The following is a 26,453-nucleotide window of genomic DNA, read 5'->3' as shown; positions in this document are numbered from 1 at the left end:
GCTCCCTTCACCTATTTTACCCACCCCCAGTCCTCCACCTCTGGCATCCATCAATCTCTTCTCTATACCCATGAGCTCAGTTTTTGTTCTTTTGTTTTGTTTGGATTCCACATATAAATGACAGCATATGGTATTTATGTTTCTTTGTCTGACTCACCTCACTTAGGATATTGCCCTCAGGTCTATCCATATTGTCACAAATGGCAAGATTTCCTTCTTTTTGTGGCTGAATAATATTCCATTTGTGTGTTGCATACGTGACTGTGTATCTATCTGTCTATCACATTTTCTTTATCCATTCATCCATCCATGATGGACATTTAAGTTGCTTTCCTGTATCTTGGCCATTGTAAATAATGTTGCAAAGGATGTGGGGGAAGGGACAATGTATCTTTTCCAGTTACTGTTTTCATTTTCTTTAGATAAATACCTAGAAGTACAATGACTGAATCATATGGTAGTTCTATTTTTAATTTTTTGAGGACCCTCCATGTTGTTTTACATAGTTGTTGTTGTAGTTGTTCTTTAGTTGTTCAGTCATGTCTGACTGTTTGCAATCCTGTGGACTGTAGCCTGCCAGGCTCCTCTGTCCATGGGGATTCTCCAGGCAAGGATACTGGAGTGGGTAGCCATTTCCTTCTCCAGGAGATCTTCCTGACCCAGGGATCGAACCTGCATCTCCTGCATTGCAGGTGGATTCTTTACTGCTGAGCCACCTGCAAAGCCTGTTTTCCATACTGGCTGTACCAATTTCTTTCCTTCCCTGATAGCTGAGTTGGTAAAGCATCCACTTGCAATGCAGGAGACCCTGGTTCAATTCCTGAGTCAGGAATATCTGCTGGAGAAGGGATAGGCTACCCACTCCAGCATTCTTGTGCTTCCCTGGTGGCTCAGCTGGTAAAGAATCCGCAATCAATGTGGATGACCTGGGTTTGATCCCTAGGTTGGGAAGATCCACTGGAGACCGGAAAGGATACCTACTCCAGTACTCTTGCCTGGAATATCCCATGGATGGAGGAGCCTGTAGTCTACAGTCCATGGGGTTGCAAAGAGTCAGACACGACTGAGTGACTTGTTTCCTTTTCCTTTGTACCAATTTCCATTCCCACCAACACTGCATGCTTTTTTCTACATCCTTGCTATCATTTGTTATTTCTGTTCTTTTTGATAATAACCATTGCAACGGTGTGAGATGATATCTGTTTGTGGTTTATTTACTTCTTTATTTTTGACTGCACTGGGTCTTCATTGCTGCAGGCAGGCTTTCTCCAGTTGTGGCAAGAGGGGGCTACTCTCTACAGTGCATGGGCTTCTCACTGTGTTGGGTTCTCTTGTTGTGGAGCACAGACACACATTTGGGAGAGTACTGAATGAGAAAAGAAGATGATCTAGGGCAAGTCTTTAAAATAATTCAACAAATTTGTGGTCTAGTAGAGAAGGATAAGGTGCAGGGCTGTTAGAAAAAGAGCAGGCAGAGAGGTAGGTAGAAAACCAGAACGTTAAATATAAAAAAGCTTAGAAGTCAAAGGAAGAGAGTGCTTCAAGGAGAAAGTGGCCAAGAAGAAAAAAAAGGCCAAGTAAAAGAGCAGAAAACATCTTTATCTTTTTGATGTGGTGACACAGATGTCATTGGCAACATGAAAGAGAGCTATTTCAGGGAAATGATCTGGATAAAAGTCAGATTGTAGTGGGTTGAGAATCGAGTGAGAGGTGATAAAATGGAGTAGTTGGTATAGATAACTCTTTTTTGACAACTCTTTCTTTTACTTGATTTTTAATTAAATAAATAATATATAAATATATTTTCCTTAAAAAAAATTAAACATTACAAACAAGACTAAAATCCTCTTTGATCACTGCCACCAATCCTGGTTTTCTTCTCCATCTTTCAGAGGTAACCATAGTTATTTGCTTGATATGTCCTTCCTGGCTTTTTTCTATATATTAATATATTACTGTTATAGGTAACAGCATAATTTAACACAGTTGTCGTTCAGTTGCCAAGTTGTGTCTGACTTTTTGTGACCCCATGGACTGCAGCACACCAGGCCTCCCTGTCCCTCACCATCTCTCAGTTTGCCTGAGTTCATGTCTATTGAATTGGTGATGCCATCCAACCGTCTCATTTTCTGTCGCCCTCTTTTCCTTCTGCCTTCAATCTTTCCCAGCATCAGGTCTTTTCCAATGAGTCAACTGTTCGCATCCCCCTTCATGGATCACTGCCTTGTTGTGGGGAAGGGGCCTGTGTAATTCAGCGAAGCTATGAGCCACTGAAGATGGACTGGTCATAGTGAAGAGGTCTGACAAAACACGGCCCACTGGAGGAGGGAATGGAAAACCACGCCAATATTCTTGTTGTGAGAACCCTATGAACTGTATAAGAAGGCAAAATAATAATAATGATAATAACGTATATATACATATGCATATGTTTTACATGTATCAATGTTCAATTGCTCAGTCATGTCTAAGTCCTTGTGACCCTATGGACTGTAGCCTGCCAGGCTCCTCTGTCCATGGGATGTCCCAGGCAAGAACACTGGAAGGGGTTGCCATTTCCCCCTCCAGGGGATCTTCCTGACCCAGGGATCGAACTTGCATCTTCTGCATTGGCAAGTGGATTCTTTACCACTGAGACACCTGGGAAGCCCATTTATATCAATACGTATATTATATAGTATAATATGATATATGGAATGAACTACTTCATTTTTTAAATAAATGCACCACAGATATCATACTATATTATAATTTGACATTCTTCTACTGATAGTCTTTTAAGTGCTTTTATTTTTCCCCCCAAGTCACTCACAATTCTGCAAAACACTGCCTTATATACACTGACTTTGTCAAAGAAGGCAAAACGAAGAGTATGCTCATTTAAATTTCAATAGACACAATTTCAATACCAAACTGCCCTCCCAAATGACTGCACCGATTTTCCCTCCCATCAGCAGTGGGAGTCTCGTAAGACTACTGACTACCCCTTATCCCACACCTGCAGCAACTCTTTCAAGATATTTGGCTGGGGAAGGAGAAAACTATCCCCTGGTAGCTAGAAGGGGGTGAAAGATTGAAAGAGAGTTTTGTATATGAGAAAGGCAAGAGTATGTTTTTTGGTTTTTTGTTTGTTTTGTTTTAAATTCATTTTTATTGGAGTATCGTTGATTTACAGTGTTGTGTTAGAGGATTTTGTGGGGCCCTGCCGTGAGGCATGTGGGATCTTAATTCCCCTACCAGGGATCAAACCCCTGCCCCCTGCAGGGGAACCACTGATTCCTAACCACTGGACTGCCAGGGACGTCCTAGAGCATGCTTTTATGTGCATGAGATAGTTCCAGTTGAGAAGGGGAGGTTGCATATACATGATGAAAAAGAGACAATTATTGACATAAAATTCCCAGGAGAGCAGAGGAGGACATTATCCCAAGAAGAAATAGAAGGAATGGCCTTACGTAAGAAGAGGCATCATTCTTCTATTGCATTGGTTCTCTAACTGGATTGTGCATCAGAATTCCCTGGCGACAACAAGAGCAAAAGAGAAACAAAACAAAGGTAAATAAGTAAAACAGAATTCCCTGGAGAGCTTCTTAAAACTGATCACTGCCCCCTTCTCCACCAGAGTTTGTGATTCTGTAGGTTTGGAAGTGGGATCTGCAAATCCTCATTTCTAACAAGTTCCCAGGCAGTGTTGATTCTGTTGCTCTGTTCTGGGGGATTAACTACACTTTGTGAACCAGTATCCTATGTAGCAGGAGGCAAGGAAGACAGGGTGGGTGAGGAGATGGGTAGATATGTATATTTGGTCAGCAGAAGATGAGGGAGTTCCTATCTAACGGCTTCTATTTTCTCCGTGAAATGAGAGTTGTGGTCAAGTACTGAATGAATGAGGGCAAGTAGGAGGTGGTGCTGGGGTAGGAGATTAGAGAAGAGTTGGGAGGGTTGTAAAAAATGGTTGCAGAAGGCAGGTGAGTGGATTGACCAAAAATATGTAATAAAATTACTAGGCAATACTGAAGTCTCACTTGGGGTCTGTGATCATGAATTTTACAATAGGCCCAACTTGCCCAATTATGTGACTTTTTCCAGTAGCCATGGAGAACATAAATTATCAGTTTTACTCAAGACCAAGGTTTTGCCACTCTAATGACTCAAGGAGACAAACAGTAGCTCAGGCTAGAAACCTGACACCACCATTGATTTCTCCCTCAGTCACAGTGCGTCATCAAAATTAATAGTTAACACACAATATCAATTGTGCTTACTGTACTCTAGAAAATGTGGTAAACATGCTGTGCATATTAACTCATTTCATCCTGACACTTCCTATAAGTACCATTATTATCATCATTTTGTAGACGCACACACTGAGTGAGGCGCAGAAAAATTACGGATTTGCCTGTATCCATCCTGCATGTTCGATCCCTGGGTTGGGAAGATCCTCTGGAGAAAGCAATGGCAACCCACTGCAGTATTCTTGCCTGGAAAATTCCATGGACAGAAGCCTGGTGGGCCAAAGTCCATAGGATCACAAAGAGTCTGACACAACTGAAATGACTTAGCATGCACGCATGCAACTAAAAAGTGGGAGAGCCAGGCTTCCAACCAGGCATTCTAGCACCAGGGGTTAGTTCTTAGGTAGACTATTCTGCACTGTTTCAACTTCCCAACTATCATATATATACATATACATATATATGTATGTATGTATATATATATCGGAGAAGGTGATGGCATCCCACTCCAGTACTCTTGCCTGGAAAATCCCATGGATGGAAAAGCCTGGTAGGCTACAGTCCATGGGGTCGCAAAGAGTCGGACACAACTGAGCGACCTCACTTTCACTTTTCATTTTCATGCATTGGAGAAGGAAATGGCAACCCACTTCAGTGTTCTTGCCTGGAGAATCCCAGGGATAGCAGATCCTGGTGGGCTGTCGTCTATGGGGTCGCACAGAGTCGGACATGACTGAGGCGACTTAGCAGCAGCAGCAGCAGCATGTATATATATATATATATATATATATATATGTATAGGCCACATCACAGGGCATGGGGGAATCTTAATTCTCTGACCAGGGAAGCACTAAGCACTGGACAACCAGCAAATTGCTCCAACTATCTTTCTGATCGCTCCACTTTTCATCCTGTCCACAACCCCTAGTCCATGCCACATCAGAGCTCATGCAGCCTTAAACTCCTTTTCCAGCTTCTATGCTTGCCACTGAAGCTCATTCTCCATGGAGCTGCCAGAGTTATCTTTCAAACTAGCCATCAGCTCCAGTGCTTCTCCCAGACTGAAGCTCTCCGGTGGCTCCCATCATTCTTAGCATACACTCCACAAATACTCACTATGACTTACAGGATCCTGGGTGATCTGATGCTGTCCTAACCTTCCAACTGGATTAACTGTCATTGTTTGTCCTAAATCACCATAGTGACTTCTTTTAAGTGCTTCATATACATCTCATGCTTTTCCTCAGCAGGGCCTTTGCACATCCTGCTACAACAATCTAGAATGTTCTTCCCATGGATAGTTGCTTCTCATCCTTAAACTCACAGCCTACATGACACTACCCCCAGAGAGATCTCCTCTGGCCATTGCAAGTCTCCTCCCATGGCACACACATAAAAAAAGAAAAAAAAAAAGATCTCTATTGCTGCAGCTTACTTTATTCTCAGAGGTTTTCACTACTTATTGTTTGTTTTCTTGTTTTCTCACAACCTCCTCCCCAACTAGAATGTAATAGAATGTAAACTTCATGAGGGTGGGGACCAAGCACATTTTAGTCACCACTGTGTACCGGTTTCCTACCATAGTGATCAACAGAGAGTATGTACCCCATGAATATTTGGCAAGAGAATGAGTTAATTAATTGGAGGTATCTGAGTAGTAATATCACTCAGGAAGCTGAACATTCAGGTTGAGGAGGCAAACAGAGATTTGCCACAGAAATATAAATGCTGAGGCAGAGAATTCCTTGGTGACTCTGCACTCCACTGCCAGGGACTCAGGTTGGATCCTTGATCAGGGAACTAAGATTCCTGAAAGCCTCCTGGTGCCCCCTAAAAAGCAAACAAACAAACAAACAAAAAACCCTTGAGACCACAGAGATAGTACTGTAGTGGGCTTCCTGGGAATGGATGAGATTACTTAAGGGGTGAGGAGAGAATGAAAAAACAAGAGCATCTATCAATGAGACTGAAGAAACTGTAATATTTAAAGATGGACTAGAAAATTCTGGAAGAAACTATTTTTCAAAATGAAAATTTTTGTTATAATTAGTTAGTTAGTTAAGTCGCTCAGTCGTGTCCGACTCTTTGCAAACCCAGGGACTGTAGCCCACCAGGCTCCTCCGTCCATGGGATTCTCCAGGCAAGAATACTGGAGTGGGTTGCCATTTCCTTCTCCAGGGGATCTTCGCCACCCAGGGATCGAACCCAGGTCTCCCATATTAAAGGCAGACACTTTAACCTTATGTTACATGTAATTTCTAATTTGTTGTTACTTAGTTGCTAAGTTGTTTCTGACTTTTTGGTGACCCCATGGACTGTAGGCTGCCAGGCTCCTCTGTCTGTGGCATTTCCTAGGCAAGAATACTAGAGTGGGTTGCCATTCCCTCTTCCAGGGGATCTTCCTGACCCAGGGATCGAACCTGTGTCTCCTGCATCTCCTGCATTGGCACGTGGATTCTTGACTACTGAGCCACCAGGGATGCCCAATTTCTAATTTATAATATATAATTACAAATATTGATTTACTGCAGCTAATAAAGCTGATAGAGTTCCTTATTCTCTGTTATTTTTTCATGTATACATTTAGTTTTTGTTTTTTTAAACCACTTGGCTAGTGAGATCTCAGTTCTCCTGACCAGGGATTTAACTTATGCCCCCTAAAGTGGAAGCCCAGAGTCTTAACCACTGGACCACCAGGGAAGCCCCTTTAGCTTTTTAAATTTTAATAAAGTTATGAAAATATCAAAGGCTTTTGAGAACCATGGTTGAACAAAGTTAGTTTTCAGTTTGAAAAAAAAAGAATGAGTGAACCATCCAAGCAATTTGAGAATGAACAAATGCTCTTATAGTTAAGTGAATCTGTGTTTTCATTCGTGCCTCTGGGTTTCATGTCAGGAAATCCTTTTGGTCGACCTTCAAAATATATCCAGAATCAGATAACTTCTCACCACCACCACCACCAGCTGTCCCCAGCACCCAAGGCCTTATTACAGTAGCTTTCACTAGGTCTCCCTGCTCTCAGCCTTGCCCCAATGAAAGAAAAATATTGCCTGCCTTATTATCAAACAAAAGATGCTGTGATCATCAAGGTGTCAGCCACTGCCACCGTGCAAGGGTGAGATTGGAGGGAGCCCACAAATGTGCACCCTGGGGGACTCAGGATGGGAAAGAATGGGTACCAGCCCTGGATAGTTAAGGTGCATAGTAAAAGAATGATTTCAATGAGTCCAGACTCTTGTATCTTCCCATACAAAGAAAAAGCACTAGATTCATTAACTTGAGATGTCTGGTTTTCTTTTAACGAACAGTAATCTTGTGATTACTGAAACTGAAGCTCCAATACTTGGGCCACCTGATACAAAGAGCCGACTCATTGGAAAAAAGACTCTGAGGTTGGGAAAGATTGAGGGCAAGAGGAGAAGGGGGTGACAGAAGATGGGATGGTTGGATGGCATCACCAACTCAATGGGCATGAGTTTGAGCAAGTTCCAGGAGACAGTGAAGGACAGGGAAGCCTGGTGTGCTGCAGTCCATGGGGTTGCAAAGTCGGAGGGACATGACTTAGGGACGGAACAACAACAAATCTTGTGATGTTCCAACTACCTGGGTTTTTGTTGCAAAAACTACTATGTATCCTGGCTCCTCCCTTACCTCTTTGGAGCAGTTCCTCAGAGCGATGTGAGAGGCTTAAGTCCTCAAAAATTCCACCAAATAAACAAAAATCTCAACTTTTAGGTTGTTCATTTTTTTCAGTTGACACTCCCTACACTGTCTGCTGCATACAGCAGCAATGTAATCCTGTTCTGGGGTAAGACAAATGTGTCCTTCCTCTGGTCAAAGCCCTCCAGTGGCTTTTGATTTTAATCCCTGGTGGCTCAGTTGTAAAACTTTCGCCTGCTAATGCAGGAGACGCAGGAGACTTGGGTTCAATCCCTGGTTCAGGAAGATCCCTGGAGAAGAAAATGGCAACCCACTCCAGTATTCTTGTCTGGAGAATCCCATGGACAGAGGAGCTTGGCGGGTTACAGTCCATGGGGTTGCAAGAGTCAGGCATGACTGAGCGACTAAACAAAAAGGTGAAGGGGAGCAGAAATGGGCACATCCAAGTCAAAATATGCCTCTTTGCCATGAGGATTATTTTGAGATGATTACCAAGAAACAGCAGGAGGCTTCCCAAGTGGCTCGGTGGTAATGAATCCGCCTGCCAATGCAGGAGACATGGGTTCAATCCCTAGGCTGGAAAGATCCTACTTGCCTAGGAGCAGCTGAGCTCCCGTGCCACAACTATTGAGACTGTGTTCGAGAGCCCAGGAGCTGCAACTACTGAGCCCATGTGTCGCAACTACTGAAGCCTGAGAGCCTTAAAGCCTATGCTCCACAACGAGGGAAGCAGTGAGAAGTCTGCACACTGCAACTAGAGAGTAGCCCCTGCTCCCACAACTAAAGACTAAGCCCAAGCAGCAAAGACCCAGCACAGCCAAAAATAAAATAAATAAATTTGAAGAAACAGCAGACACAGGAAAAGTTTTGAAAATCATGGAGAAGTTACCCTTTTGTAAGAGACATTTACATTTACAAGGAAAATCTCCATTTGTAAATGTCTTTCTCCCTATACAGAAGAAACAGAAGGATAATCTTATCTTTAGAAACTCTTATCAATGGGGAGTGGAATACTTGCGATTTGCATCACATTATATTCTTGTTTACTGTACTTGGCTTGATAGTCATCTGTTTTAGCTGATGAGGTATTTAAAATGGTGGCTTGAGTGGAAGGGGGAGGGCCAAGATTGGGGTAGAGGATAAAAGGGACAAACCATTGGGTTAGCCAAAAAGTTACTTTAAAAACCCAAACAAACCCATTTTTCAGTTTAAAAACTCCAACGAACATTTGGGCCAACCCAATATTGTGCACAAAATAAGCTACACACAACATTGTAAAGCACCTATACAAATTACTGTTGGGGCCAGTGTGAGGAAAGCAGGAGAGACTCCATCTTGAAGCTTGTCATCAATCTTAAAGACAGGATGTAAACGGGGCCTGAACCCGCCCAAGAGTGAGGAAACCATTGCTAATGAAAACCAGGTCTCCTGGCATCCCTCCCTACAGATGGCAGTTGAGGTCAGGCTGCCCCTGTTAGATTAACCATGGAGACATCTCCTCTTAATGTATAATCATTGTTGTACATGATTGAGTTTTACAACAAAGAAGTTGCTAACATGTAACCAGTCACATAGAGGGGTGTGGGGGCAGGGGTTATAAAACTGGGCCTCTCAGAAACATCAGGGTCCTTGTTGGGAAATGATTCCCCTTGGACCAGCTGGCGTAATAAACTATACTCCACTGTCTTGAGTGTCCTCCGAGGTGTGTTTTGCAACTCCAGATTCCACAATACTACAAGAATATACTGTGCAACACAAAAAATATAGCCAATATTTTATAATAACTATAAATGGAGTATAACCTTTAAAACTTGTGAATCACTATATTGTACATCTGTAACATATAATATTGTACATCAACTATACTCAATTAAAAAATGATATAAAATGATGGCTTGAGTCATTTCCTGAATTACTCAGTTTTCCTGGTTATCACCCATGTATATGGGAGGTATGCATGCTATTAAACTTCTGTTTTTTTTCTTCTATTAATGTCTTTTTATTACAGTGGGAGGCGGGGACATCTCAGCCAAGAACCTTGAAGAGTAGAGGGAAAATTATTTTTCCTCCCCAACAAAGGCAAATTCTCTACCAATGGCCTACAAAACCCTCCATGATCTGGCCTTTGGCTTGTGCTCTGCTACTTTTGTGTTCATTCACTCAGTTTCATCCATACTGGTCCCTTTGCTCTTCTTAGAAGGGGGCAGGTATGCTTCAGTCTTTCTGGCACAGTCTTCCCCCAGATGGCTTATTCCCTCCTTTATCTTTACTTCAATGGCACATTCTTGGTTGAAGCCAACTCAGATCCACCCTTTTAATTTTGTACCCTTTCATTCCTGTACTCCTTGACACCCTACCCCTGCTTACTCTGTTCTATTTCTTTAGAAGAGGTGGCAAGAATACACAGAACTATACAAAAAAGATCTTAATGACCTGAATAACCACAACGAACTAGATCCCACACGCTGCAACTAAAGATCCTGTGTGCTGCAACTAAGGCCCAGTGAAGCCAAATAAGCAAATAAAAATAAAGACAAAAAGAATATATGGGTGTTCCCAGTACCATTTGTGAAAAGACTATCTTTTCCCTGTATAAATTGCCTTTGCACCTTCGTTGAAAATCAACTATATATATATATAACATATATGTAATATTTATTATATTTTTATAGTCTCTCTATTCAAGAACATTTCATGCAAAGATGGGCAAAATAAAGGACAGAAATGGTATGGACCTAACAGAAGCAGAAGACATTAAGAAGAGGTGGCAAGAATACACAGAAGAACTGTACAAAAAAGATCTTAATGACCCAGATAACCACGATGGTGTGATCACTCACCTAGAGCCAGACATCCTGGAGTACTAAGTCAAGTGGGCCTTAGGAAGCATCACTACAAACAAAGCTAGTGGAGGTGATGGGATTCCAGCAGAGCTATTTCAAATTCTAAAAGATGATGCTGTGAAAGTGCTGCAGTCAATATGCCAACAAATTTGGAAAACTCAGCAGTGGCCACAGGACTGGAAAAGGTCAGTTTTCATTCCAATCCCAAAGAAAGGCAAGGCCAAAGAATTTGTTTCATAGCATCTTTCATTTTCAAACACACATTATGTATTTGATTTATTGTTTATTGTCTAGCCCTCCTCACTAAAATATTAGCTTTAGGTGGTCAGGGACTATTGTCTTTTTGTTCACTGATGAATTCTCAACACTCAAAGCAGGCTGACACACAGTAAGCACTGAATAAATATTTGTTAAATGAATGAGCAGATGGATGTTCCTCATGACAAAATTATAAAAGTATCTACCCATTTTTCTTCTAGTACTTCAGTGGTTCTACATTTTACATTTAAACCTTGGAGCTGGAATTTATTTTGGAGTAAAAAAGGTGGTCTTCCCTGGTGGCTCAGACGGTAAGGAATCCACCTGCAATGCAGGAGACTCAGGTTCAATCTCTGGGTTGGGAGGATCCCCTGGAGAAGGGAATGACAACTCACTCCAGTATTCTTGCTTGGAGAAATCCATGGACAGAGGAGCCTGGCAGGCTACAGTCCATGGGCTTGCAAAAGAGTTGGACACGACTGACTAACACTTTCTTTCAAAAAGTGTGGCATGAATCTATTGCAGGAAGGGGGACCACTTACTTCAAGGGCCCAAGTGGGGTCTCTTGTTTATCACTCAGGAATTGTCTGAGGAGACACAGATGCTGACAAAACAAGAAATTTTCTTGGGAAGGGGTGCCTGGGAGGAGAGCAGGAGGGTAAGGGAGCCCAGGAGAACTTCTCTGTCACATGGCTTGCAGTCTTGGGTTTTATGGTGATGGGATTAGTTTCTGGGTTGTCTCTGGCCAATCATTCTGACACAGGTCCTTCCTGGTGGTGAATGCATCCCTTAACCAGATGAATTTCAGCAAGAAGGATCCTGGAAGGTTGGTAGGACTTACAGACTAGCGTCTCCTTTTGACCTTTCCTGAATTCTTGTGGTTGCTGGTGGCTTGTCAGTTCTATGTTCCCTACCAGGACCTCCTGTAGTAAAACAGCTCATACAAATGGTTACTGTGGTGTCTGGCCAGGGTGGGGGATTTAGGTCAGTGGTTCTCCTAACAAATCCAGATTTCTTTCTCCCTTCCAAAGGCTCTCTAATTGCCTTGACACAAGTTACTGAAAATGCAATCATCTTTCCAGCCCCCACCATTTTGAGATATTTCCTATGGTTTGCTTCAGTTCCTTTTTAAGGGGGTATGAAAGGTGAAAGCATTAGTTGCTCAGTTGTGTCCAACTCTTGGCAGTAGCCCACCAGGCTCCTCTGACCATGGAGTTTTCTAGGCAAGAATACTGGAGTGGGTTGCCTTTTCTTTCTCCAGGGGATCTTCCCAACCCAGGGATCAAACCAGGGTCTTTTGTATTGCAGGCAGATTCTTTACTGTTTGAGCCACCTGGGAAGCTCAAATATGAAGCCTGGTTAAAAGTCATCATCTCCTCCACTGTAGAGAAAGATACAGTAGAATTGTATCTTCACTCATCCTTCCAGTTACTCTATATCAGAGCTGTACACTGGTTACAAAGTTTTTTTCCTTGCTTGTTGTAGCAAAGTAGGCTATCTTCTGGAAAGTGTCTTGGAAAGCCTCCCAATCTTTAATCACATACAATTCTTCCCTCCCTTCCTCCTTGTTTCATGCCAGATAACAGACATTTTTAGAACAAGTGGCAAGATATCTTTCTGTAATTTGGAAAACAGGCATAACTGGCTGCAGAGTGACCTCACATTTGCCCTTTCTGTAAAAATGCAAGGCTGACAGGAGAGCTTTCCTTTAACTAACTCATCACAAAGTGACCCTTAGCTTGATGACTGAAGGTTATTTCTTAACCATTTAATGGTTTTAAGTTTTTAAAACTATGGAGTGTTTTTGTTTTATTGTTGTTTGTTCAGTGAAAAAAAAAGTGAGGCCTTTTAAGGTGAATTGGGATTTGAGACAAGGCCATCAGTATTCATTAAATACTTATTATACACCCATCTTATAGTAAGTACCACGGAGGATAAAAAAAGCTTGTAGTTCATTCATGTGTGCGTGCTAAGTCGCTTCAGTATGACTTTTTGCGACCCTATGGACTGTAGCCTGCCAGGCTCCTCTGTCCATGAGATTCTCCAGGCAAGAATACTGGAATGGGTTGCCATGCCCTCCTCCAGAGGATCTTCCCTACCCAGGGATCAAACCCATGTCTTTTACATCTTCTGCATTGGCAGGTGGGTTCTTTATCACTAGTACCACCTGGGAAGCCCTGTAATTCATTCAGTCAATATTTATTTAGCACTGATTATATTCCAGGGATACATAGGGGCAAATTTAATATCACTTGACTCAGACCATCAATCATTGAGATGACATCTGGAGAGAAACAAATGGGGCAAAGGAAAAACCAGAGTTAAGAAAACTATAACTACATTTAATAATAATCCAAAGGAGTAAACAGGAAGAAAGAAGTAAAGAGAAAAATCTAGAAGATCCAGGAGAGGGAAGGATGGGATTCAGAGATTCATTTGGGGCAGTGTGAGACTTGCTTACTGGACTGTCTGTGGACCAGAGTTGCTAACTCTCAGCCTGCCCACATCCCTTCTCTCTTGGAACTACATCAGCAACACCCTGCTTCCTGCCCCTCCCTTCCCCAGCACAGCCATGGTGATCTCTTTAGATGAAATCTGATTACCTCCACTTCTGATCAAATCAGTATACCCTCTGCCTCCCTCTCCACCTACTTGCTTTGTCCTCTCTGTCTCACCTCTAGATTCTAAGCTACAGCCATAATGATCCTCTCTTACAGATTCTTCAACTAAACATCCCCCACCACACCTTCCTCTCTCTTGTGGTCCTTTGAAGTGCTGTCTACCCTAGTCTAGAGCACTCCACTCCCCACCCCCCATCCCCATATTCCTGAGCACCAACCACAAAACCTGCGTGATCTGTTCCCATCTTGAGACCCAAGGGGACAAAGCCATCTATGGTAGAGTCAGCCCTGTTTTGCCCTAGACTGGAAGAGGCCCTGTCATCCTCTGTCTGGATCTGAGACAGAGAATGAGTGCCTGCTGGCCTCAGGGGGAGGGATTTCTCCGAAGTCTCCCTGGAGGTGCAGACTCTGCTTCCTGAGCCATACATTTAAGTGGTTTATGCCAACCTGGCCAGTTTCCAACTATTGGCAGAGACAATAGTATATATAACTTATTCTGAACACAAGTAGACGTGACTTTTGCTTTACTTGTTATCATTTGGCTGAGAAAAGAAAAAAATAAGAACAAATATTCTTATGCTACTGAGCACTATTCCCTCCATTAATGTTAATAACTCAGAGCTGGTTCCAAAATTCCCCGGGGGTTTTACCTATGACCTGAGTTGAGCATCATTTACTACCACCTCCCCGGCATAAATCATAATTCACCATGGCAGACAGACCAACTGTAACTGTGTAGAAGAAAAGTAACAACTGTTCACAAATTCTATCCCTCCCACAAAATAAACTGGTAACATTTTAGCCTATTTCCTTCCAGTGTCTTTCTCTCCACGTGTATTTTTTAATACTTAATACTGTGCAATTGGGGGACTTCTCTTTTCCCCATTATAGTCTCTTCTTTGGTGGTCTCATTCATTCTGATGAGTTTTATTACTATTTCTAAAGCAACAAATTTAGCCCTGATCTTTACTCTGAGCATCAGATTTCTCCATCCCCACCCACATCCCCAAACTTGCTCCTTTGCAGCTGTTTTAGTAAATGGCCACCCCTTGCTAATACCAGATATTTACTCATCCATAATGAGTTATCCTGTTTTTCAAATTATACCTCAATGCTTTTCCATCTGATTCATGAGCAAATCCTGTCCATGCTGCTTGCCATATACACCTGCCACAACCCTAATTCAAGACACTGTCTTCTCTTTCCTGGTCCATTTGCACAGCCCCATTGTTGTCCCTGCTTCCACATCTACCCCCTGCAATCTTGTAGTGGGTTTGAATGTTCTGCCTGCCTTGGCTCCCTCATATAATGCCCCTTAAATTCTGGTCACCCTGGGTCCCTTTTTGTCCCTTGAAACATGCAAGGTCTTTCACTCCACTTTATGCTTCTTTTTCTGAAAAGCTTCTGATCCTCCCCTGCCCTCCAGCTTACCCATGGAGGGTTTCTTTTCTTCTTCAGATCTGACCTCCAAAGTCACTTCTTCAGGTAGACCTTCCCTGAGGGTTAGATCGAATTTGGTCTCTCAAATATTGTCCATCAAAGCACCGAGTTTACTTTCTCCCTAGCACTAATCACAGCATGCAATTGTTTAATTTGTCAATTGTATTTAAATTTCTTCTTCAGTTTTTAAAGAAATTAGCAAATCAGAAATGTTTGTGATCCCCTCCACGAGTAGGATTGACAGGTAAAAATGAAATCTCCAGTTAAATTTGCATTTCAGATAAATGGCTAATAAGTACATCATATTGAGAGCTATTATACTGAAAAAAGTATTTGGTATCCGAAATTCAAACCTGACGGGGTTTTCTGTATTTTCACCTGCTAAATCTGGCAGCATTACCAATGAAGCGCGTTGACCTCCTCTTGCTTATTCTGGGTTGTACCCTCACGGCCAAGCCCAGAGCCTGCCTGCAATTAAGTAGGTGCTCAGTAATTGTTCTATAAAACGGGTTATCTCCCCGCTGTTTAATACAGGTTTTTTCCCCCACTTGACATTTATCAGAATTTTCCCCATTCACCAAAAATTCTTGTTAAAGGCATTTTGGGGAAATATATTTTATTATCTAAACTTCTTTGTTTTTCCTTTCTGCAAAACTGGCATAGTTCTACCCTCGTCATGTTGTTTCGAGAATTAAATGAGTTAATGGTTGTAAAGTTTAGCACCTTGCCGGGACCACTAGAACACGCAAAAAAATTGAATTCTTTATTATATGCAGTCTGTGAACCATTTTAGCAGAAAGCAAAAACGCGGGTTTGTGGAGCACCGGTGGGGGCTGGGAAAACGGTTAGAAACTGGGGCCGGCCGAAGAGACAAGGCCCGGGAAAAGGGGAGGAGCGAAGAGTGATTAACAGCGGGAACAGCCAGTGAGGATACTGGGAACCTCTCCCCCTCCCTATACGTTTCAAATTCTAAGCCCCGCCTCCATCCGGGTCCTTGAGCCTCGTTCCCGGGCCGTATAAAGTTTGCTGTCTCCTTTGTTCGCCCTCGTTGCGCAGTAGTGCGAGCGCCTCACAGCTTCCGTTCTCAGGGTCGGCTGCCCTCCCGCGTGCCGAGCTGCTAGGAAGCCGCTGTTGGCGAGCTCGTAGGAGCTTGAGACCGTCGTCACCTCTCCAGTACGTGAGTCCTTTTCGTTACTTTGTATCTTGCGTCCATTCTTGCCACGTTACAATTTGGGATTATCTCCCTGGAGATGAAGGTGGCGGACGCCATTTTAAGAACCCGGAGGTGCCGACCTATTTAGGCAAAGCTGGGAGTGTCGACGGGAAACCGACGGCGGTGGGGGGCGGGGGGCGCTTCGTAGTGTGCCTCCCCGGAAAGTTTGGCTGTTTCTCCTGCAGGGGTGGGGGTGGCGGAGGTTACACCGGAGCGGGACGAGGAGGGACCGCGCCTCCTCCGCCGATATCTGCGTGGGGATGGCCCTGGCCTCGGGCGGGCACGTGCACTTTTGCGCGGGGTCCTTGTTCATTGGCGGGCCTTGGAGAGGAAGCCCTTTGAATTTTCTGAAGCGCGGCTGGTGGCAAAAGTTACTCCCTGACCCGGGGAGGTTGTTCTGGGCGCAATCCAAGTGTCGCCATTTTGTATTTTCCACGCGGTTTTTAATGACGGGTTTTAATTGGGTTCCACTGCAGCCTTTTGAGTGCTGGGTTACAGGGCGCGCTTCCACATTCCGTTATTTCGTATGAGATAATATTAATGCTTTTTAAAAGTCGGTAATGTGAGCGGGGCAGGGGCTGCTGACGGAGAGTCATAACTTGGTTAAAACTTTAAATTGCTGCTTAGATTTACTAGGAAATCGTAATGAAAGGAGCTAGACTTCTTGGATTGGTCAGAGGGACCTGCGTTTGGTCTGTGACCTTGACTGAGTAGGTTTTTAAAAATCACTAGGATAATTGGGATGGGATAATTGAATTTTTTAAGGCTTCCCTGGTGGCTCAGCGGTGAAGAATCTGCCTGCAACCCGGGGTTTGATCCCTGGGTTGGGAAGATCCCCTGGAGAAGGGAATGGCTACCCACTCCAGTATACTTGCCTGGAAAATCCCATGGACAGAGAAGCCGGGCGGGATACAGTCCATGGGGTTGTGAGAGTCGGACACGACTTAACAACTAAACAACAACAATTTAATTTTTAAAATGCAGTAAATCTAGTGTTTAAAGTAAAATGCGCTTTTTGAAGTGTTGTAGTTACTTAAGACTGCCAAAGTGGATTAAAGATACAGGAATTAGAAGTTGGCTTTATAAACCAGTTTATTAAACTGCTGTCACTAAACTAATTACACAGGTTTTCTGGTGAGGCTTAAGAATTGCTTTCCGTGTATTATGTTAATGATTTTAGTAAACAAAAAATAAGCCCTGATACATAACATTGGGTAAACTTGAACTTTTTTTTAGGGAGGGTAACTATTTTTTTTCCCAACAGATTTTAACCAGGGGGGAAAAATGGTTGAGGCAGATCGCCCAGGAAAGCTCTTTATCGGTGGCCTCAATACAGAAACCAATGAGAAAGCCCTTGAAGCAGTATTTGGCAAATATGGACGAATAGTGGAAGGTGAGTTATCTGAAAATGTATGCAGGGTTATTATAATTTAAAAGGTGAGCTGTGATGACTTCGATTGCATTGATCACATAAAATGATAATGTGCTTTGTCCTCTAAGAAGTTCTGAGCTTGCTTTCTTTTTACAGATTAATTTTTGTTTTTCCTTTTCAAGTAGAGTAACACTTTTTCCTCCTGAAAACTACTTTTTAGTTCTCTTGATGAAAGATCGTGAAACCAACAAATCTAGAGGATTTGCTTTTGTCACCTTTGAAAGCCCAGCAGATGCTAAGGATGCAGCCAGAGACATGAATGGAAAGGTAAAAGTATCTGCAGTATACAATGCTTCCTAGTATGTAAAATAGCACATTGTTACCCAAGTCCAGTGTAGGGCTGCTCTTGAATTTGAGTATAAACCTTTCCAGGACCCTGCTACAGTGTCTTGTAATTTCAGAAGGACCTTTTGTACTCAGTGTATTCTTAACGAAAAAATCATTCAATTTTAAATGTTATGTATGATACTTTGTATTATACTTCAGCTTTTCTTTTTGGTTATTTGTCTTAAGAAGTTGGTGATTGTTTCGCCTTGTTAAATTTTACCAACTTAACGTTTTAGTTCAAATAATACCTTAAAAATTTCAATGTTAAACAGAAAGGTAAAAACATTTTGAATTGAAGGACATACTAGTGTCAGTGCATAGTGGATCGGCAAGTTCTCTTTTAAATATTTCTAATTAACCGTTGATATTATTTAGTCCTTAGATGGAAAAGCCATCAAGGTAGAACAAGCCACTAAACCGTCATTTGAAAGTGGTAGACGTGGACCACCTCCGCCTCCAAGAAGCAGAGGCCCTCCCAGAGGCCTTCGAGGAGGAAGAGGAGGAAGTGGAGGAACCAGGGGACCTCCATCCCATGGAGGGCACATGGGTAATGACTTAAGTTTAATTTAGGCTTGGTATACAAATTAAGAACTGTAACACATCAGTGTGTACTTTGGTTAATAAATCTTTATTTTAAAGGCCTTAGCTTTTGAAATTGAGAACATTTTATTCATCTACCAAAGTGATTTCCTTAAGGGAAACATAGAAGGCGTACTCAGTTAAATTAACAATGCCTTGACATAATTAACAATAAGCTATTCTTCATCCAGATGAACTCATTCTATAGGGGAAAACACTTATAGAAAAATCTTGATAGGTATTGTTGGTATTTGGGGATTTTTTGAAGTAACTTGAACCCTCAGTAGAACCTTTCGGTTCTACTTTTCTGATCTATACTAACTCATGTCTCTATGTAGACTAACATGTCTCACAGTCTCTATGTAGACTAACAACTAAAGATTTCCCCAACTAAACAGAAATGGTCTTGTTCTTGATCAAGCAAAACTTTTGTAGCTTTTTCATGTATTAACATGATTTTTTTTTTGTTCTAATATAGATGATGGTGGCTATTCCATGAATTTTAACATGAGTTCTTCCAGGGGACCACTTCCGGTAAAAAGAGGACCGCCACCACGAAGTGGGGGTCCTCCTCCTAAAAGATCTGCTCCTTCAGGACCAGTTCGAAGTAGCAGTGGAATGGGAGGAAGAGGTAAATGTTCTGTATATGACAGTCTATTCTACCATCATAACACAAGGATAGAGGTGAATCCTAAAGGTGATATTTAAATTGTACCTAGATCACTTGGAGTCATGAAGTTAAATGCAGAGCATTGAAAATAATTTTGGTGTAATTAAGAAATTTTAGAGGATTTCCTCATATACATCCATATTGTCATATTTGTTTGAATCACTGCTTTTCATTGCTTAAATGCAAATATACATTTTTACTTTGCTCAGGGTGTATTTTTAAAATTGATTTTTCCTTAAGCTCCTGTATCACGTGGAAGAGATAGTTACGGAGGTCCACCTCGAAGGGAACCCTTGCCCTCTCGTAGAGATGTTTATTTGTCCCCAAGAGATGATGGATATTCTACTAAAGACAGGTAACAGAAAAGTATGGTAGCTTTTGTCTCTTAATACTTCAGGTTGAGGAGAGCTCATCAAAAGTATGAACCAAGTTACTTTTGTTTCTTTAGCTATTCAAGCAGAGATTACCCAAGTTCTCGTGATACAAGAGATTATGCACCACCACCAAGAGATTATACTTACCGTGATTATGGTCATTCCAGTTCACGTGATGACTATCCATCAAGAGGCTATAGGTATGTGACTGCTCTTGCTGCCATGGCTTGATGTAAAAAAATTTTTTTAGCTGTAAAAACTAATGTTTTGGGGCTTACACATATTTCTCTTTAATATAGTGATAGAGATGGCTATGGTCGTGATCGTGACTATTCAGATCATCCAAGTGGAGGTTCCTACAGAGATTCATATGAGAGTTATGGTAAGATTTTGGTTGAGGGTCTCCGACTATCACCAGCTTGAGTTTTTAGGTTCATGAGCCAGTTTATTAGGCTGTTGTGGTGCTTGCTTTTAAAGGGATGTTTGCTTGCTTTTAAGGGGGTAATTTATTCAGCTGGGCTTTTCCTAGTCTTGTGAGGGGCTTTTGTTTTTTCTAAGTTTTTTTTGAGGCTGTTGGCTTGCTTTGGAGGGGATTTTGCTTGCTTAAATTGGCAGCCTTATGTGTTTTCCCCCAACAGTGAAAATACAATTTAAAAACTTTATTAACAAGATCAAATGTTTACCATTGCAATATGAAGGAAAGTCTACAGTTCAAAATTGCAACTTATCACTGGAAAGTTGGCTGAGTGTCTACTATAAAATAACAAGCTGTCTGGAATATCCTCTTGAAATACACACCGTCTTCAGTCTTTTCAAACAAACATTAAAACCCACCCATTTCCGTGTCTCAGCAGATGAGCAAATCCCTGTTAATGGCCAGCAATGGCAGAGTTTAAAATCTCCCAGTTAAGACAGTAAACGTTTAATACAAGAATTCTGTAAATTCAGATTTAAATGTTGTATATATACAATTTATAGTGTTGCCATATTACCTGACCGTTGACCCTGCAGGTAACTCACGTAGTGCTCCACCTACACGAGGGCCCCCGCCATCTTATGGTGGAAGCAGTCGCTATGATGATTACAGCAGCTCACGTGACGGATATGGTGGAAGTCGAGACAGTTACTCAAGCAGCCGAAGTGATCTCTACTCAAGTGGTCGTGATCGGGTTGGCAGACAAGAAAGAGGGCTTCCCCCTTCTATGGAAAGGGGGTACCCTCCTCCACGAGATTCCTACAGCAGTTCAAGCCGCGGAGCACCAAGAGGTGGTGGCCGTGGAGGAAGCCGATCTGATAGAGGGGGAGGCAGAAGCAGATATTAAAAACAACCAACTTTGGACCAAAATCCCTGTTCAAAGAAACAAACAAAAGTGGAACCTGTTCTATCATAACTACCCAAGGACTACTAAAAGGAAAGATTGTGTTGCTTTTTTTAAATTTCCTGTTAAGTTCCCCTTCCATAATTTTTATGTTCTTGTGAGGAAAGAAAGTAAAACATGTTTAATCTTTGATTTTATGACATTGCTTTCAACAAGCAAATGGAATGTTAAGTGTGTTTAAGACTTGACATGTGTACTAGTGGTGTAATCTTCCAAGTAAAAGTGTCCCTAAAGGCCACTTCCTATAGGATTTTCCCCAGTAAATGATGAGGCAAGCAGTTTATCTTACACAAAATATCTAGTCATCTAAAATGGAGAGATGAATCCTCCTGCCTATATAAACAAGCTAGCTATTAGAGGGTGGTCGGGGTATGCTACTCTTAGGATTTCAGAGTGTCTTCAAGCTGAAATCTCAAATGTTCTCAGTATGAAAAACCTGAGATCAGATGCATATATGTAAAAAAGTGCTATTCGCCCAGTAAACCCAGAAAAAAGCAAATGGATAATGCTGGCCATATTTTGCCTTTCTGACATTTCCTTGGGAATCTACAAGAACCTCCCCTTTCCCCCTCCCCAATAAGACCATTTAAGTGTGTGTTAAGCAACTACAGAATACTAAATAAAAAGTTTGGCCAAAACCAACCATGAAGCTGCAAACGATGCTTGCTCTTACTGTTTCAAATTTTTGCAACTCTGTAGTGTCTCACTTTTAAGGAACAGCTTGATTGCAAAGGAGAAAATAGATAAGCAATGAAGTTATCTCCAACTTCTCAAAGGCTTATGACTTCTAAAAAGTGAATCTATCAGCATTCCACATCAGATTTAAAGCATCAAATGCCTGTGAAACAGCAAAGATGGTAAGCAAAGCAAACTAGTTTTTCCGTCTAAGTCGAAATTGAACACTTACCTTCCTCATAGTACAGTGAAACATACTGTACCTCATGGCAATGGAAATGCTTTCTAGATTAAAAAAAAAAAAACTTTTGGAAAACAAAGTGTTCGATAGCATATTAGAAGTCCTCCAAATTCAACACTTGGATTTCTTTTTTTAAAGCATGTGTGACACTTAAAGGCCTTAATACAGCTGTTTACCAGTAGCGATCTGGGGCTTGGGAGGGGGTATTTTTTAAATCTTATTTTTGATGAAGACCTTTAAACATGCTTCATGTTTTAACGTTTTTCAAGTTAGTCTTTTAGTCAATATAGGAAATGGCTTAAGTTTGGGGTCCCCCTCTCTTTACCCCCAGTAAGCCATTGCAAACCTGACATTTAGTTGGATGCCTGACTTGTTTTTAGTTCTGTGAAACTACACTCTATGGAGAAAATCTATTGCAAGTGGTCTTTAAAAAGCAAAACCTGAGGCAGCATGACCCAGGTCCAGCCATGAAGTTGAAAAAGATGCTCTTGAATATAGTAAACTTGAAGACCTCCAACTAAAAATCCTTACACTGCACTTAATTCCTTCAAATAAGTTTTGTCCGTTCAACTTATGGATTTAACATGGCAGTGCACCATTGGAACAGAATGGGAATCCATAAGCCATGCAACTTAACCATTTAAGCCATTCCAGTCCATCCCAAGCCAGTGAAGCTTCCACCACTTAAGAGAAATAGTAGAACACGAAATACGTTAAGCTGCAAGTCTGAACTTGCCTTTTCTTTCTGGAAAAGAGGGCAGTTATAGGCAAGTTTTGAAGAATTTCCTTAAGAGAGATAACTAGTTACCTATTTAATTTTTACAGGTTGAGAATTTTGGTCATGGTCTTGATGGTCATGGAGTGCTGATTTTTTTCACACTAGATAAAGCTGGCAACAAGAGAAATGCAATGCTAAGGTAAGTTTTGAAAGCAGTGGCTTTTATAGGTATAAATACTATGGCATTGGCATGTTGCATGCTTTGATATTGGCAAGTTATCTGTAATGGGTTAATTTTAGGATTAGCAGGGTAAATCTGTAACACCTAGTACATAAAATGGGAGTAAGGTTTTCTCAAAGATAGCTGTATTGAATGTATTTAATGTATACAGCTTGCTAGTCCTTTGTTACCAGCTGTTGGCTGGAGTGATAAAGTGTAGCGTTTTGCTATGTGAACAAACTTGTGTGAGGTTCATACTGTTTGCTGAGCCTTTTTAAAAAGGATACTGTATCAGTTCCAATTTCGCTAAAGGGTAAACTGATAACAGAGGCCCCTAAATCCTTAGCTTGAGTAACAGTTTTACCGGTACAATGATAACAGGAATTCTGACGGGTTTTTTTTTTTGAGCTTCCTGGGTTATTTCCAGAATGAAACAGTAAATATCTTGTGACCTGATAGCACCTTTTCATTTTACAGAGCTGTTGAAGCGGAAGAATTGCTGATTGTCCTTAAGGCACAACAGTTGCATAAGCAGTACTCATCAGAATTGGTTTGGTGCAGACAAGATGTTTGCTTTCCAGGGTTCCCGTGGCTCTAAGGAAGGCATCAACCCCAGTTGGTTAGCAGTCTTAACTAGGGAGTGGCAGTTTCTTAAAATAAGTAATTGACAAGATGGAGAAAGGGGAGTAGTTAAGGAAATGGGTAAGTGGAGGTAGTCAGGAAGTTCTTGTTCTTTTTTCAGCTTTGACTTTAGCTAAAGTCGGAGAAGTGATGTGAAAGTCGCTCAGTCATGTCTCTGTGACTCCACGGACTATACAGTCCGTGGAATTCTCCAGGCCAGGATACTGGAGTGGGTAGCCTTTGACATCTCCAGGGGATCTTTCAAACCCAGGTCTCCCGCATTGCAGGCGGATTTTTGACTAGCTGAGCCACAAGGGAAGCCCAAAGTCATAGGGACAATTGCAACTTAGAACTTCCTAATTACTACTGATTGTCAGAAAGTTGGATTAGAAAACTGAAAGGCATAAGAGGTAACTTTATCCAGTAAAGTGATTTTTCAGTAAGTAAAATATTTCCTTGTGTTTATCCAAAAGTGAGATTTAGTTTTAAAACTAAATGGAAGACTAATATCTGGAAACAGCTGAAATGCTCGAAAGCACACTTTGAAAACTGGAGACAAAATTGGGCCGGTTGGCTTTTGCTGTTTGTTTTTATTTTTTAAAGAGAATAGTTGTTTTGTAAGCTTCCTTTACCCCCTACCCCAGTTCATGTCATGCAAACAAATCGTTACAGCTTTATCATTTATTGCATTGAAGATTAGAGCCAATGGTGTAAAAGCTAATGTTCTCAAAGGAAACAGATTTGAGTTGTTGGGTTAGAAGGAACCAACTCACCTTCTGAATGTTTACCTAGTAAATATCAGTACTGTCATGTTTATCGTTTGCAGTTGTGGAAAATATGCAGAAATTTAACCCTCATTTTGATAGGCTTTTCCAATCACAGATCATGAGGGTATTGACCAAATTTAAAAAGCCATTGTGCTTACATAGCTGTCTTCCTCAATCATTCTGTAATCGAAATTACTTGGGTCTATGCTCCCAAGGACCTTTTGGCTCTTGAGATTTTATTTAGGTATCTTGAAGATAGTGTAGAACATAGAGACTAATCGTAGTAAAACAAATACTAAATTGAAGACTGTTTAATGACCAGACAGCTATTTGGCAAATAGTTTACTGACCCAGCAGACTTATTTCTGCTCCTGTTGGGAAAAGAATTGGTCTTGATTTATACTTGTAAAAGAAACAGAACAACATGTTTCCCTTGTTTAACTGGTAGTTGAATATAGTACTTAGATATAATAGATGGCTTTTCTCTTTTTGGAATGTTTTGTATTTGAACCTAATAAAACTTGACGTGCATTTTTTGTGGCTCTGGGGTCTTTTTTATAATAAAGGATTTTACTTTGGCTTTTAAATAAGGATCTGCAAACATCCCCCACCCCCCAAACCCTAGTTCTTAGGCACTGTTTGCCCTTGCAGCCAGTTGCCAGGGAACATGGTCACTGAAGTAGCCTATGGCTAGGCTTCTTAGGGGAGGGAGCTTCGGGTGGGCATTGAGGTAATTCAGGTGATTGCATGTAATCCTTACCCTGAAATTGGAGCAATGACACCAAAACCCTGAAAGCTAGAATACCAAAGATTGTAATGTTTCTAGTATTTCCTGCTGGCTCCTGGGAGAATACAGGTCGGTTAATTCAATTTGGCAGTGAGTCCCATTTTGAACGAAGTCCCTTGGGGATGTCATTAAATCACAAGATTAGTGTGTGTGGGTTCATGTTTATTTGCACTTGATAAAACTAATTTAGTGACAGTTGTCCTTTAAGGGAAAGCAATCAGTGGGTTGAGTACAGTACCTCACAGGCAGCGAAGCACTGTTCCCAGGGGATCATTGGCTGTGGGGCCCCTGTTTCTCGTAGGGGAAGGTGAGCTTGCTAAAGCTGAGTTGGGCTAAGTTGATACAGATTTTGTGACCCTGTGGACTGTAGCCCACCAGGCTCCTCTGTCCATGGGATTCTCTAGGGAAGACGAGTGGGTTGCCATTTCCTTCTCCAGGGGATCTTCCCAGCACGGACGGAATCTACATGTCTCATTTGCATTGGCAGATGGATTCTTTACTAGCACCACCTGGGAAACCCATAAAGCCGAGTTGCTAAGTCGCTTCAGTCTGACTGCTACCCCATAGACGGCTGCCCACCAGGCTCCCCTGCCCCTGGGATCCTCCAGGCAAGAATACTGGAGTGGGTTGCCATTTCCTTCTCCAATGCGTGAAAGTGAAGTTGCTGAGACTCCTAGTGACCCCATGGACTGCACCCTACCAGGCTCCTCTGTCCATGGGATTTTCCAGGCAAGAGTACTGGAGTGGGCTGCCATTGCCTTCTCCGTAAGCCGAGTTGGAGGATTGCAATTGTGTCCCGGCTTGCCTGGTTGCTCAGTGGTTAGAGAATCTGCCAGCTAATGTAAGAGACGGGTTCCATCCTTGGGTTGGGAAGATCCCTGGAGTAGAGAATGGCAGCCCATTCTAGTATTGCCCAGATAATTCCATGGACAGAGGAACCTGGCCAGTTACAAGTAACAGTTCATGGGGTTGCAAGTGACATAATTGAGTGACTGAACAATGTTAAAGGTCACCTTGATGTGGTTTCCTGTAATCAGGCGCTTTGTAGGTTTGCCTTTGTGAGGTGAGTCGGGCCACTGCAACAGCCTTCACTTTGTGGTTCCCGTTAATGTATTTCATTTCACTCAGTCGTGTCTGCCTCTTTGCAACCCTATGGACTGCAGCATGCCAGGCTTCTCTGTCCATTAACTCCTGGAGCTTACTCAAACTCATGTCCATTGAGTCAGTGATGCCATCCAACCATCTCATCCTCTGTTGTCCCCTTCTAATACACTGTGTAGATTATATAGCCAGGTGAAAACTGATCACCGAACCCCCTCTCTGGTGGCTCAGATGGTAAGAAGCTGCCTGCAATGCAAGAGACCCAGGTTCTTCCATTCCTGGGTTGAGAAGA

General features: G+C 42.0%; 1 protein-coding gene and 1 non-coding gene across 2 annotated transcripts; both read left to right on the top strand.

Moving 5' to 3' along the window:
- Positions 1-16,108: 16,108 nt before the first annotated feature.
- Positions 16,109-21,098, top strand: RBMX (RNA binding motif protein X-linked). Its single transcript, XM_052663056.1, has 9 exons — positions 16,109-16,230; positions 17,535-17,663; positions 17,863-17,969; positions 18,405-18,576; positions 19,087-19,239; positions 19,519-19,633; positions 19,727-19,852; positions 19,952-20,034; positions 20,664-21,098. The coding sequence occupies exons 2-9, from the start codon at positions 17,555-17,557 to the stop codon at positions 20,972-20,974; spliced, it is 1,176 nt and encodes a 391-aa protein (XP_052519016.1). The 5' UTR covers positions 16,109-16,230; positions 17,535-17,554; the 3' UTR covers positions 20,975-21,098.
- On the top strand, positions 17,712-17,783 carry LOC128070667 (small nucleolar RNA SNORD61). The gene has a single exon (XR_008201641.1). It is a non-coding gene; the product is annotated as a small nucleolar RNA SNORD61 (small nucleolar RNA).
- Positions 21,099-26,453: the final 5,355 nt, after the last annotated feature.

The sequence above is a fragment of the Budorcas taxicolor genome, chromosome X (assembly GCF_023091745.1).
Source record: "Budorcas taxicolor isolate Tak-1 chromosome X, Takin1.1, whole genome shotgun sequence".
NCBI classification, from domain to species: Eukaryota; Metazoa; Chordata; class Mammalia; order Artiodactyla; family Bovidae; genus Budorcas; species Budorcas taxicolor.
The sequence above is the reverse complement of the archived record's forward strand: the minus strand, read 5'-3'. Positions and strand labels throughout refer to the sequence as shown.

Bases quoted from the DNA above. Each gene is read 5' to 3' on its own strand.
- RBMX (XM_052663056.1), top strand. From the start codon at position 17,555: ATGGTTGAGGCAGATCGCCCAGGAAAGCTCTTTATCGGTGGCCTCAAT. The intron at 17,664-17,862 runs GTGAGTTATCTG...ACTACTTTTTAG, and splicing joins ATATGGACGAATAGTGGAAG to TTCTCTTGATGAAAGATCGT. The intron at 19,853-19,951 runs GTATGTGACTGC...TCTTTAATATAG, and splicing joins TATCCATCAAGAGGCTATAG to TGATAGAGATGGCTATGGTC.